The sequence below is a fragment of the Eublepharis macularius genome, chromosome 1 (assembly GCF_028583425.1).
Source record: "Eublepharis macularius isolate TG4126 chromosome 1, MPM_Emac_v1.0, whole genome shotgun sequence".
NCBI lineage: Eukaryota > Metazoa > Chordata > Lepidosauria > Squamata > Eublepharidae > Eublepharis > Eublepharis macularius.
In genome coordinates, this window is record NC_072790.1 from 10,560,760 (window position 1) to 10,575,449 (window position 14,690).

General features: G+C 44.2%; 1 protein-coding gene across 2 annotated transcripts in view; it reads left to right on the forward strand.

The window, feature by feature from the left end:
• Positions 1-12,528, forward strand: part of TASP1 (taspase 1) — a 107,614-nt gene extending 95,086 nt beyond the window's left edge. Inside the window, exons 12-14 of one of the 2 annotated variants that reach the window (XM_054987777.1) lie at positions 174-284; positions 2,991-3,064; positions 11,625-12,528. In XM_054987777.1, coding sequence (XP_054843752.1) covers positions 174-284; positions 2,991-3,064; positions 11,625-11,717 — 278 coding nt within the window. In that variant the 3' untranslated portion in view covers positions 11,718-12,528. Of the gene's footprint in view, positions 1-173; positions 285-2,990; positions 3,065-11,624 lie in introns of those variants that run through there. The other variant, XM_054987781.1, reaches the window with a different exon arrangement.
• Positions 12,529-14,690: the final 2,162 nt, after the last annotated feature.

Below are 14,690 nucleotides of genomic sequence, written 5' to 3' on the forward strand. Positions count from 1 at the left end.
GTTTGTCTCTTGGTAACTATCATACTATAGCTGTCTTTTGGTGAAATGATGTCTATGTAATGGGTTCACATTGTAATTTTTCTTTTGTGAACCCTTATCTAGTTCAGAAGAAGATCGCAGAAGACTGTAAAGCCGTTTGTAAACTAATTTTTGTTCACCCTGTTTCTACTCAGGTTCACCTTTCCTAGCGAATGAGGACGGTGTCCTTGGAGGAGTGATCGTTCTGAGATCTTGTCCGTGTTCTGCAGAGCCCAGCTCTTCCCAGGATAAGCAGTCCCTGCTAGGTAAGAATGTGATGCAAGCTCTAAATAAAGGGAACGTGGAAAAGAGTTAGTTGACTTCTGGTTTTAGCAGGATATATTAACTACATCAGAGTTTTGGTAATTTACCATTGCCTTTCATTTTAATATCGATTAATAGTAACATACAAAACCTTTTAGGTAGCTGAATTTGGCTTAATTTGATACCTGTCACTAGAATTTTAGAGCACCTCAGAAAGACAGGTGGAGAATGGGATTGTAGGTAGCCAAGACCCCACTGACCGCCTGCTTTGAGTCTCATTTGGCTTTCCTGAAAGAGTCGCCTAGATATTCCTACCTCTCCCTCTCCCTCTAGTTGGCTTTCACGTGTGATGGATAACTGTGGAACCCAACCAGAAGGCAAATTATGTATTCATTGTGCATATCCAGTGACAAATTTGCTACGACAGACTGAACGTACCTTACTGTGTCTCCAAACAGAAAACCTTCAACGTCCAGTTGTTCAGTTGGAATGACTCTGTACAGTGGGAATTTGCAGGTGTTTATGGCCACAGTGAGGTTCTTCTGCTGCCATCACCATAATGTGTGGCTCCCTCTGGCCATGGGAACATTTCCTTCTAAAATGGGAAAATCCTAATCCTACATCACAGCATACTGTAACTAAGATGCTTTGCTGACAAGACTTTGGCAATCGGCCCCCTCATTTGACCTATCCCCAGAGGTAATTTATAGTGCATCGAAATAAAAGCGCTACGCCCTTCTAGAGTGGAACTCTGCTGAGGATGGCACCGCTAGTAGTTTCTTAAGCACCAAGCTTTTATTCTGATGGTATATTCTGGGCTTTTTTTTCAGCGGGAACACAGTGGAACGGAGTTCCGGCACCACTCGTGTCCGGTGGGCCTGCCCCCCAATCTCCAGACAGAGATCAGTTCCCCTGGAGGAAATGGGCCTTTCATAAGGGGGCCCGTGTGTTTCTCCCTCATTTCCCTCTTGAGAGTTCCACCACCCCTTTTCCCTGAAAAAAAGCCCTGGTATATTACTAACATGAGGTATATGCTTAATAATTCAGTATGGAGTTCTCGGATTCTCCGCCCCCTCCCCCCCCGCCCCAGGCAAACAACGTAGCTCAGTTTTGCTTAACAAGTTTGCTAATCAGGTTGGTATCTAGAGTCTGAAATATAAATATATAAATATTCTCTGTGATCACCGGTAATATTATTTCCTTTTTCTGTAGAACCATTTCCTTGCAGTATAACTTTTCAGAAATGTGTGGAAGTATATATCTGTACCTGCCTTTCAGCTCGGGCTGATGTTATTTTCCGTGGCCTGGCTTTTCTGTCTAGCATGCAGAGTCTGGCATGCACTTTTACGAGTCACACGCGTGTATGAGAACAGCTGATGTGCCGGAGTAACCACTGGGCGTTACCCTGTCTTGGGCTGGAGAAATTTCTGGCTTAGGAATCCTTCTTCCAGCTGAAGTGGCTCTTCCATTGGAAGAAGAATCCCTTAAAGTTTGAGGAAGGCTTCGAACTTTGCTGAGTGGAGTGGGCAGGGTACTGTTCGCTGTATTCAATACATTGGGAGAAAATATGAATTTACTATAATGTAGGAAGGAAGAAGCCCCAATTCATCCTTATGGTTAATTATATGGCAACGTTAAACTACTTTCAGCTTTCTACATTTTTTGTTTTGTTTGAAAACTCGTATTCTGAACTCAGCTATCCACTTTAAAAGTTTACTTGAAGGGCTGCATCTGCTTATGTATTTTGATCATTTAATAAAACAAGAAGACTTGCAGCAGTTGCGGGGGAGGGAAGGTTTTTAAAAAATATTTCTGTTCTGCCTTTCCAGCTGACCGTAGTGGTTCGAGGCAGCTTACTCCTGACACACAGGCCAACCTACAATTAAAACCAAGAAGCAGGCAAGAAAAAGAGAGCTGTTTGATGTCCCCTCAAGATAATGCCCACATTGTGGAGTTAAGGATCAGCCTCCCTTCTTAAAAAGAACAGGGTTGCATTTCTAAATAAAGGCCAGGAGTAAAGGGTAGGGGACCCTCTGCCCCTTGTTAGGAGTGGGCATTCCATAGCACAGGACCCACCACTGAAACTGAGTGGCCCCGCGATAAGGCCGGCTAGTCAGCTGGGAGAGAGGTTTTCACCCAGGAACATCCCCGGGAGGATCTGGGGTGGCAAAGAGGCTCAGAAGGGCAGAGGCAGCCCTTCAGGTCAGCTGCTCTCAGATCGCGTGAGACGTGATGCCATCACGTCCGCCTGCCGATCCCTCTGTTTGGGTGAAACCATCTTCTGAAGGGGAAGGATCACTGTGCAGTTCCTTCTGTTTAAACGGTGCCTGGCAGCAATTGATTGGACGAGAGTGAACAGGAGGGGAAAGTGCACAAATAGATGGAAGGTAGGGAGTTTTTCAGGGAGTCTTTCAATTCCTCTCCTGCTGTGAAAACAGTTCTTTTCATACCGAACACATTTGCAGGCAGAAATATCGAGCACCCGTAATGCCCAGGTTTCCTTGCCACCCGCTCCTGTATCTTTTTAGAGTGGAATAGTCATCCTAGGAGCCTTGTTTTCATGGAAGGGGGAAGGTTTCTAATGTCGGCAGAACCTCTCGTGATGGGGCATAAGCGAGTATGTCACCTTCTAATTGAGTGTACATTTTAATCGAGCTGATCGTTGTGCTGTCTTTTACACTCAGCGTTGTTTGTGTTCACTTCTGTAGTGGAGTTCCTGTGGAGTCATACGACAGAGAGCATGTGTGTGGGGTATATGTCAGCCCAGGATGGGAAAGCTAAGGTAAGTCACAAAACACTGTTAACTTCTAATCATTTTGCCTTCAAGAAATCCTGAATTTCCTTCCCCAGCTTATCCACACGGCCTGTGCCACCTTACTCTTTGCCTCAAAAGAAAAAGAAGCTGAAGGGGAGTAACCCGTCTCGTGCCACAGGGCCAGTTTCATGATGGAGTCCTGGAGTATGGATTTCCCATGCCCATACCAGACGTCAGCCCAGTTCAAATGTCGTGTCCCACATCAAGTTTGGCAATCTCGTGTGCCCACTACTCCCCCTCCCCCTTTTCCCAGTTTACTCAAACTATCATCTTTTCATTGGGCAAAATATGGATACTGCTTGCTAGGACTTGTCTCCAACTTCACTTTGCAAATCTACTTCAGATCACCATTTTGTGGGTTTGAAACATTTCATGGTTAGCAGCAATCATTGGTTACATGGCAAACTTGGGCTTGAGCAATCTAAGAGAGCCAGGAGAGAATTGAAGCAGAAGAGAAGAGGACCAGGGAGCCACCTCAGAACAACCAAAATCTCGATCCTGTTGTCTGAATTATGACTGTTTTCTGTTATTCCATCAGAGTTAACTAAATACCTCAAATGAAATTGCTGCAATAAACAAAGAAGAGTGGATAGCATCATTCAGCAAATTACGCTCAAAATTTTTTTGCAAAGACCATTTCCCCTTCTGTTATTTGGTCAAGTTGAAAGTATTCTCCTGAACTCCTTCCCCCCGCCCCCCTCTTTTTGGAACGAAGAGAAAGAAACTAGATTAAAAGTAGATGCATAAATAAGGGGGAAACAAGATCATGAATTTGAGATGAGTTTGAGGAAACGGGAGTGGAGGAAGCCAGATGAAGCCTGCCTGGAGGAAAAAACAGAAGAAAGTCCTGTCCACTGAGTGACCCTGATACCAAATCATGCAAGTTGATTGTGGTGAAGTCCCTGAGATGATGAGATTTGGAAAAAAATACGCAAAGAGTAGATTCAGAAATTTTGTATGCAGTCGTTGGTTTTAATTAGTCAAATTGCAAGACCCATTCAGCTGCTGATTTTTCTGTTGGGTCAGATTTATTTATTTATTGAGCAGAAATACAATGCAAACTTATTTTATTCAGCAGGATTTGAGACCAGTGGCACCTTAGAGACCAACAAAATGTTCAGGATATAAGCTTTCGAGAGTCAACGCTTCCTTCTTCAGAACTCTGAAGAGCTCTGATTCTCAAAAGCTTATACCTCGAAAATCCAGTTACTCTCGAAGGTGCCACTGGACTCAAATCCTACTGTTTTACTGCAGACCAACATAGCTATCCACCTAAAACTTTTTTTAATTCGGACACCTGCAATACATCTCCTTTAGCATTCTGGGCTTTTGAATTAGGATGTGATTCTTCACATCAGGAAGAGGAGTATTGGAGAAATCAGAGCGCTTCTGTTATACAGCTGGCAAAGTAGATGTTAGATGAGAAGAAACATAATCTCAGAGGTTAGAGTAAAAGTAGGGCTGCAGCTGGCTTGAGTGTGGCCCCTGAGACCTGGGTGCTTAGAAGGTGAACAGTTCACTGTCCTAGCCAGAGGTCTTTTTCTACTTACAGTTGTGTCATGGGACATCTGATGTGCGTTGTTTTCATTCTGCTGCCAAATGCTCCAGTTGGCCATCTTGAGTGGGCTGACGGACACAGTTGCTCTTGTTGGTGCACTTTAAATTATGTTTTTAGCCTTCCTTGAGCAGTCTTGATCCCTCTTCCCTTCTTTGGTGGTCCTAGAAGTGGGGCAGTCCATACTTTTGGGACTATACCTCCTCCCAGGGCTTTTTTTCTGGGAAAAGTGCTGGTGGGACTCTCTATTAGTCTATGCGATTTGATTAAAAGACTTTTGAATTAGATTGTCTGCGGCATTGGTATTGGGTGCCATCAATATGTTGGTGACACCCACTTATGCATGTGGTTCTCAAAAGCTTCTGCCTCAATAAAGTTGGTTAGTCTTAAAGGTGCAACTGGACTTTTTACTATTTTGCAACTACAGACTAACACAGCTAACTCCTCTAGGTTTTAGCTAGTGCATCTTGCAGCAGAACGAAACAAACGGAAAGAAAAAAACCCAAAGGGACTGCCATCTCAAGCTCCCGCAGACAATAGGCAGGAGCACCTGTGCTCAGAATCTAGCAGAGTGTAAAATTCTGATAGCGACACCCCCCCTCCCCCCGCTGCTGCCTTGGACATTTCCTCCGATGCAGAAATAAGTGCACATACAGAGAACAGATTAGATATGGAAATGCGCAAGAGTCTGAACCGAGATAGCACAAATGCCAAGCGGAAACTGTCGTACATCAATCAATTACAAAGCATTGGAGTCAATTTCATGCAGTTCTGCATGAAATTGACTCCAATGCTGTGTAATTGATTGATGTTTATTATGGATTTATTACTTGCGCTCAAAAGAGGCTGGTGAAGAAGCAGTACGAAACAGGACGTCTTGAATGCTGGCGCACCTGTTGCCAACTCGCCAGGAACTTTACTTTCGTCAGTTGGGATCTCTTGCCCACGACGGTTTGTTGCCTGCAAAATACAAAAAGACAATTGTTGGATCACTATGGACTTTTCTATGTAACTGGTTATTTGTGTGAAGCATTGGTTCTACTCTTAAGATAATTATGGAATGGTGGTTTATAACTGAATACCTCCATGATAAAAGCATTACATTGTATGTATAATTGCTATTACTCTTTTGGCATTTGATTAAGATTGTTATTGGTGATCAAGGATTGGTTCAGATAGTCCCCTTGGACTCAGTCCCCTTCTGTTTTCTTACCAATAACCAGTACGTGCCTCTTTTCCTTCCGAGAGCCTCAAACATTTCCTTTGAAGGGCCTGTCATTCCAAAGCTGGTATGAATGGCACATCTCTTGTTCCGCTCTCTTTATAAACGTAACCAGTTTCCCCTGCAGTTAAACGCTGAATAATCTAGAGCTCAGCTATGGACCCCTCTCTTACTGTTCAGCCAGGTTTTAGTTTGAAGACTTGGCAAGACATTTGCATTTAACAAAATATTTTGTATCACAGCGGAAATGTTTCTCCCCTTTCCGTGCAGTTTGCTTAGTATGCAATACCTGCTGGCACTGACCTTTGCTGTCTTCTCACTTCTGAAAAATGCAGCCTAGAAATTACAAACTGCTTTGCAAGACATTTACCTTCAAAAACAGGGCTTTTCTTCGTGAGGCATGTTCTTCCTACCTGCACCCATTGTGTGCTCCCTTTACAGCTGACAAACCACCTAATGAAATAAACTAGCTGAGCTGCCAGTTTATCCTTTGGCAGTTCCTTTGCTGGTCACTGGATAGGCTTAATAGAAACAGTCGCAGAGAGCCGCCTGGCCATACGTGGCTCAGAACCAAGGCCCCGGTTGAAAAATAGTAGCTCGTAGAGTTTAGAACGACTCTCTCTTTTCCGTCAGCCTTATTTAGTCTGTCTTAAAATAGACATTTGAAGAGGAAGATGGGAAATGGGTTGGTTGGGAGGAAACAACCTATTTGCCCATGGAAATGTTATTTTAGGCCTCAGTTCAGCACAGCTCTTGCCCATGCCGTTTGTGTCCTCTGGCCTGGTGCTTCCTAAAATTAGTGCTGGGTTTGATTGAAATAGACCAGTAGGGAGAGGTTTGATTGTGATCTTCTGGAGATTATAGAGAAGCTTCAGTGGACCCCCAGGAGAGTGCAATTGTGGTGTGGTTTCATTGCAGGTTCATGCCTGGGTGGTAGGGATGCAAGTAGTTGTTACTGTAGGGTGGGCTTTGTGTGTGTGTGTGTGTTTTGTTAAATATGTGGAACGGTTACCATCAGTAGAAATGCAGTCTTCTTTTTACAGGATGAGATGGGTGGAACTAGCTCGGCCAAGTCTAAACTTGAACCACAGTCTGATCCTAACCATGCTTTCTGAAGGACCACGGGAACGAGAAGTTTTTCAGAGGCACAACAGCTTATCTTGAATCATTCCCTACCACAGATTGTATTTGTCTGCTCATTTTAGATTATGGCATGGTTGGCTATTAAATTCAAAGGGCTTTATAACTCTTTTACGAATGTGGTAATATAAAGTTTCAGACGGGTGAAGTTAATTCTTTTTGCAGTCGTAGCTTTTTTTCCAAACAGAACATCTAAAATTCCTGTCCAGAACTCTTTGAAATTCTTAACATACAAGAAATTTTTGGTTTTCCATTCTTGTGTGTTGATGTTTATATATTTTTTTAAAAATAACCACTTTTTGGTCTATAAAATACTGGAAATTAATGCGCTTTTCATCTATTCTTGATTTCTCTTCTACGGTCACTCTGCCAGCTATCAGAAATACACCAGTTTTAGTTTGTCCAGAACTGTTTTGTTCTTGTGTTATAAATGTCTGTGTTTCAGTAAGCAAATGTAAGAAAATATGGTGCAGAGTGGGGGGAGGGCTTTCCTTATGTGTGTGATGTTCTGCCATTTGGCAGTAAAACTTGCTTGAGTGTCCAGGAATCTTGTAACTACATAATGTAGCACTTCTGTTCTTGTAACTCTCTTTTTATTAGCATGTGTTTTTTTCGACTGTGTGACTTTAGTACATAAATCAGTGGTTCTGTTTGACACATATAACTGTCTAAGGAATTACAAGAGTCAGATCTCATGTGGAAAATGTTTTGTAGACTTTTGACTTCAAGACTTGGGATGCTCTCCATGACCCACTAAGCGTACTCTTATTAAAATCAGTGAGATTGTCTTAATAAATAGTGGTGATTATTGATCACAGTTTTAAAGTAGTAGAGTGGATTTTTCAGTTCAGTGCCACTCTGTGCTATTATATCAAATTGTTTTATAAAGTTATCTACAATCTTGGCAGCACCTCCCCTTCCCTAACTTACATATCTACAGAATGAGAAACATTACTCCATGCTTATCATCAGCCATCTTTTTTTTACTAAGTCAAAGGAAATCTTATACAGTAATACAGCTGTCCCAGCAGTTCAGGTTAGGAAAGGATTTGCAAAAGGTAATATCTTTGTGCAACCCTAGCCCTGAAACACCTGAGTGTCATATTGTGGTCAGTGAGTGGCAAGTCCACGCTGTTGGCCAAAGGCCTACAACAGCGGTCTCAAGCCAAGTTGCCTGGTCGTAACTTGCTGGTATGCCCGTGCCATACAGATACTTGCAAAGCTCTGAGTCTTTTAACACATCATACAATTGAAAAAAACACAGTTCTGTTTAAAAAGCATAGCCAAAAAGACAATAATGGTGTTTGCCTAAAATGTTTGGCATTTGGAGATGTAGATTAAATATTTATACTTAAAACTTCCACCAAATGACCTGTTTCCATAATGACTTTGGGAAGGAGGCGAAGGAGGAAATAGTCTTTACAGTTCAGCTCCCCTAGAACTTTAATTTCTTTATTTGTTACCATTTGTTATTTGCAGCGTTCTTCACGTGGTATCCATTACATGCTTTGTACATCCACAAAAACTTTATTGGAAGAAATGGTAGCATTGTGAGAAAGTGCGTGGTGGTCACACTGTGGTCAAGAGTGAAGATGTGACAGTGTGCACCTGTCCATAAGTAGCCAGTGTTGGTAGCTGGAGGTTTGTTTAGAGGAGTATACTGGGCTGAGGACAAGAGAGATCCTACCCTCTGGCCTCTTCTTCCATAACAGTGCAGTAGAATTTCCCATGCTCTGCTGTTCTATTCAGCTGTAACCTCTTTTCCTCTGTAGCATTTGTATCTCCAGTCATCTGATTGCCCTCTGTCCAGCCTTCTATCAACCACAGCGTTAAAGTGCATAAATTTCTTCTGTGCCCAGTTTATTTTTATTTCTTCAAACCTCTCTTTTCTTTTTAGAGTATGGAAAGCCAGAGACATACCACTGAAGAGCTCAGTTATTATTTCCCCCCAAAACTTGAGCAATATTTTCTCCAATTCTTCTTATTGTGTTGAGATATCGTAATAATAACATCCAATTTATATACCACCAGGACACCTTAACACCCACTCAGAGTGGTTTACAAAGTGTGTTGTTATCCTTACAACGATCACCCTGTGAGGTGGATGGGGCTGAGAGAGCTGTGACTGACCCAAGGTACCACTCAAGCAGAGGAGTGGGGAATCAAACCCAGTTCTTCAGATTAGAGTCTTAACCACTACACCAAACTGGCTGATGATATTTAACTCTTCCCATCTCCTTCTGCAAAACTAACTGACTATTGGGTTCAGGGCTGACTGAAGCAATTGGGGTGCCCTAGGCACAGGGAGGCAGTGCCTGTTTTCCTCATCCCCCAGCTGATGGGCAGGACAAGAAGGTGAGAAACAGCTGCCCACCTTTCTCATCCCTTGGCAGAAGGGGGGCACAGCAATGCCTGCTCTCGTCACACTCCACCAGGCTATGGGTAGGCCACCCCGTCTTTATGCCCTGGCAGATGAGTAAGAAGGGGCATGGCAGCGCTTACCCCCCCCCCCCCACACACACACACACCAGGCCACAGGGAGACAAGAAGCCACCAACTGCCCTTCTTGTCCCTGCTGTGGGCAGGGGGCAACTGGGCGGAGAGGTGACCCTGCTTGGTGCTACCAGTAGTGCCCTACCACTGGCGTCCTGGGTAATTGCCTTGGGCCGGCTAGTGGACAGGCGGCTCCTGATTGTGTTGGTTAGCTTATACTTGCGTTGTTCTTGGCTGGCTCCTTCTTGTAGGTAGAGCTTCGGAGCAGAAGGTCCTGCGGAGTGCTAAAGATTCTCCAGGTGAGCCCAGTGAGGCTTGTTGTGACACCTGAATGCAGCTTCCGTCTCCCCTCCGATATCCCTAGTACGGGGCCTGAAGCAGGTAGTATAACTGCTCCTGGCTCCTCGCAGCCCTTTCTCAAGTGAGATGAGGTCATGCCAAGTCTCTTTGCCACCTCCTCACAAACCCTTTAGTTCTCAGTCAGGCCTAAGTCAGTGCCTGTGCAGCCCTCTCCTGGTTCAGAGCTACTGTTCCCCCTTCCGTTCCAGTTCAGCAAGCACCTGCTGTCGCTTGATACACGTCTGCGCCTGTTAAGACTCACAAGCAGCCGCCTTCATCATCTATCTTAGACTGGTGTTCATAGGAGTACAGCCTTTGAAGCAGTCGCCGTCCCTGGATGGAAAATATAAAGTGGAACTCCTTTTCTGCTGACACCCTTTCAACCAGAATCTGCATGTTTGCCTATTTACAGCAAATAATATATCCCAGCTGGGGCTAGGGAGGGGAGGGCTGGAGTTGTTTAGGAATTCTAACGTAACGTGGAAGACGGATGTCAGAAAAGGTCAGCTGCACTGCATTACAGGTGCAGGCCGGAAAAGTAAAATAACCATGCTAATTTAAGTAGTTGGGTACAAACGATGTTAACAAGCTGGAAATAGGCATGGTGAGGTATCGTAATGACTGATATTAAGATAAGGTTTGTAAGGATTCTGTAATTAAATGTTAAACAGTATTTACACTCCACTTTTCCCACTCTTATGTATCTGACAAAGGGAGGTTTAACTCTCGGAAGCTCATACCCTGGACATCGAGTTGATCTCTAAGGTGCTACTGGACCCCAGTCTTGCTCTTCTGCTACTGACCGACATGGCTACCCACCTGAAGCATTTACACAGCAATGAATTATCTCCCATAGTGTGTTCAATACAGTCCTATTAATAGTACATAAAATGATTTTGGTGCTTTCTTTTCCTTTCCACTTATTGATTGCTGCTACTCATGTTGGTCTGTGGTAAATTCCACAAGCAAAACCCATGTTGTTCCTTTTATTAAGTGTGTCTAAAATATCAGAAGGCAGTGCGCATTACAAAACAACATGCAAAATTACCAAGTTCCTCAGAACTCTTCATTCAGGTTGGACGTTCAGTACTCCCCCCAAAGTCAAGATTGGGGGGGGCACTTTCTGTTCAGCTCCTCTAAGAGTGGCATTTGAGGCTGTGTGTTGGGAAGGACTGTGGATCAGTGGTGGAACATCTGCTTTGCATGAAGAAGGTCCCAAGTTCAGTCTCCATCATCTCCAGGCAAAAGGATCAGTTAGGAGGTGACCCCTTCTTGGGTCCATGGAGAGCCGCTGCCATTCTGAGTAGGCAGTGCTGATCCTGGTAGACCCGTGGTCCGATTCAATGTAAGACAGCTTCATACATTAATGCAGAGATGCTTACTCAGTGGCTTGGGAGTCATTTTTGGCCCCTCGACATGCTACCTGTGGCTCTTCTGAGGACCGTTCCTCAATGTGGTCGATACCTGTGCGCAAAGTCTTTGCTGGTGGGGGGGGGGTGTAGTTGACATGTGATTCCCACCTTGAAACAGCTGCCACCAGAGGAACACGGAAGCTGTGAGCCTCCCTAAGGTGCGGGAATGGGACCAGGGACGGGAATAAATGAGGCTCTTTTGGTTGATAGATGGTAATGGCAGATGTGGCTCTCTGCTATCCATGGAGTGAGGACCGTTGCATCAATGGGAAATTTATTCTTTCAGGTTTTGGTTTCGCATGTTTGGAGGGGGGGCATGTTTTGTTTTTTTGCTTTCTTCTGAATTCTCCCAATTTTCCTCCGCAGACTCACATTTCAAGGCTTCCCCCCGGAGCAGTGGCAGGGCAGTCAGTGGCCATTGAAGGAGGGGTTTGTCGGCTGGAGAGCCCACTGAGCTGAATAGCTCTTCACCTGGTCAACCGAGAGAGCGCGCAGTGCCGTTTTGTATCATAAGCTGCTTTTTGTGTTTTAACAGACGTTGAGGGTTTGACTTTTGTTTATATTCCCCGTTGCAACCACGTGCGCCCTGACTTGAAACCAGTGCTGCTGTAGCTTTATATTCTTACACTCTGTGTGAAAGTATGCAGATTTGTCTCCTGGTGGAATAGAGAGGCTATTCCCAGTTGTGCACGGAAAGATAATATAGGAATAATTTAAATGTTTAAAAAGTATTTTTATGTGTTAATTGATTAGCATACAAGATGGTAATGCCCTGAAATCACAAGAGGAAAATACAGGCTTCAGAGCTAAATGGAATACAAAAGCGGTTGACTTTGAGTTACGTTTTTTAATGGTTTTGGTGGGCCCAGGAGTAACTCAAACACATTCTTCTCTCCCAGGTATCGGAGCCTCCTTTCGTAAGGTGTTTTCCCCCCCTTCTTGACAAAGATTGGTTGGTTTCAGTGAAACAATCTAGGGCAGGGTTATGACCTGGCTTTTTTTGGTTTGTAGTTACTCAATTGGTGGTTCTTTTCCAGCTTAAATGTTCCATAGCTTCAAGCTGTTACGTATCATGAATGGCTCTGTAAAGATAATGTGTAGTCATAAAGTCTTTACTTTGTGTATAATGGAATATTAGAATGTAAATAAGAAGAAAGTTTATGGAAAGAGTCAATATTCTTTGGTTTAAATATATTTTTAAGAGAATGATGCAGAAATAAACATGCTAATTGCTGGCTGAATAATGTAACGTATTAAATTGAGGATCCGGCTTGTGGTGTTTTTTTATTCCTTATATTTTACATTTAGAACAAATGTATGTAGTAATTTGCAGTTATATTTACATGTTATGCACGTATACTTTCTAGTGGTCTTTTAAAAATAACCCAATCTTGTCATATCTCAAGAGTAAAGCAGGATCTATCGTGGTTAACCACTAATGAAATCTGTAGTTCCTACACAGAGGTAGGCAATGGCTTCCCACTTCTAAACATTTCCTGCCTTGAAAACCCCAGCAGGGGTTGCCATAAGTCAGTTATGACTTGATGGCAAAAAAAAGACCCTAGACCCATAATAATGCATAATTCATAATCTAGAGTGCTAAGCACATTTGCACCCTTGTAAGTCCATTGAAATCAGTGGATGTAGAAGGGCTTAACTCTGCTTAGGACAAATCTGTTATGTACCTGCTTTGTTGTAGGTAGGAACACCTTTATCCAATGATTATATTTCAGCCTCTTGATGTTTATACAGATGTAATGGCTTAGAGCAGTCTTGTTGAGTACCCCCTGTGAACTATCCAAATGGAATAAAGAAAGCATATTGTTTTTTCCTCTGTGCTTAATACTTGCGACATACTGCTTGAAGGCTGCTCATCTTACAGAGTACTAACATGTTTCCTATCGTAGGCTGGAGAAAGCTCCTCCATGATTAGACATGGACATGAACCGAAAAAATCCCGTGGTTCGTTGCATTCCACAAACCAGAAACTACGAACTTCCACGATCTTTTCCCAGGTCACGAATCGGTTTGTGGAATTTCAAATGCCCGGCACCGCTGCTGAAGCCGGCGCAGGGCATTTGAAACAGACAGCCCCCTTCTGCTGCTCACAGCGGCAGGAGAACAGGGCTGTCAGCTTCACTCAACCCGCGCCAGCTTCAGCCCATCGGCTGAACCTGGCGAGGGGTCTGTGAAACTGACAGCCCTTTCTCCTGCCCCCCAAGTGGCAGGAGAAGGGGGCTGTCAGCTTCACTCACCCGCACCAGCTTCAGCTTATGGGCTGAACCCAGCGTGGGGTCTGTGAAACTGACAGCCTCTTTCTCCTGCCCCCCAAGTGGCAGGAGAAGGGGGCTGTCAGTTGCACACATGATCAGTGGCGCCAGCCTGTCTGGCTTTACAAACTGCTGACGACTCGCACAATCCGGTTAAAAAAAGTCACGGATTTTGTGGAAAATGCGGTCCCACAAACCGCGTTTTCACAAACCACAAATCGGCCTGGTTTGTGCGTTTTTTCCTTCATCTTGTGATTTGTGCCCACCTTAAGAAGCCTTCTAGTTCAACCCCCTGCACAATGCAGGAAACTCACAACTGCCTTTCCCCCACCACACCCCCAGTGACCCCTGCTCCATGTCCAGTAGATAGCAAAACACCTCCAGGATCCCTAGCCAAAGTGACCTGGGGAAAATGGCTTCCTGCCCCCAAAGTGGTGATCAGCATTGCCCTGAGCATGTAAGAAGGGGTTACTTATGGTAACCCCTGCTGGGATTTTCATACAGATAGAGGTGGTTTGCTATTGCCTGCCTCTGTAGAGCAACCTTGGTCTTCCTTGGAGGTCTCCCATCCAATTACTAATCAAGGCTGACCCTTCTTAGCACCTGAGATCTGTTAAGATCAGGCTCACCTGGGATATCCAGGTCAGGGCGATGCAATTGAATAGATGATTTATTTATAGTATTTATAAGGCACTTTTCTCAAAACAAAAAAAAACCCCTCAAGGCAGCTATGTCTTTAAAACACAAAATACTTTAAAACATTTAAATACAAATACTCTAAAACCCAGTCAGATAATATTTTAAAACCTATATCAATGCTAACCAAAGGTAGGGATGCTCAAATACTCGCCAGTTCAGCTCACATCCTCATTTGCGAACAGGAAGCTGATTTTTGACAACTGTTGGTCTATTTGTGGCTGCTCAACAAGTTACTTCCTAACTATGCAGTACAGTGAAACTGGCTTTTCATGTATGCAGGGCTTTTTTTCGGCGGGAATGCGGTGGAATGGAATTCCAGCACCTCTTGAAAATGGTCACATGGCCAGTGGCCCCGCCCCCTGATCTCCAGGCAGAGGGGAGTTGAGATTGCCCTCTGCCCTGCTCCAGCGGTACAGAGGGCAATCTCAACTCCCCTCTGTCTGGAGATCAGGGGGTGGGGCCA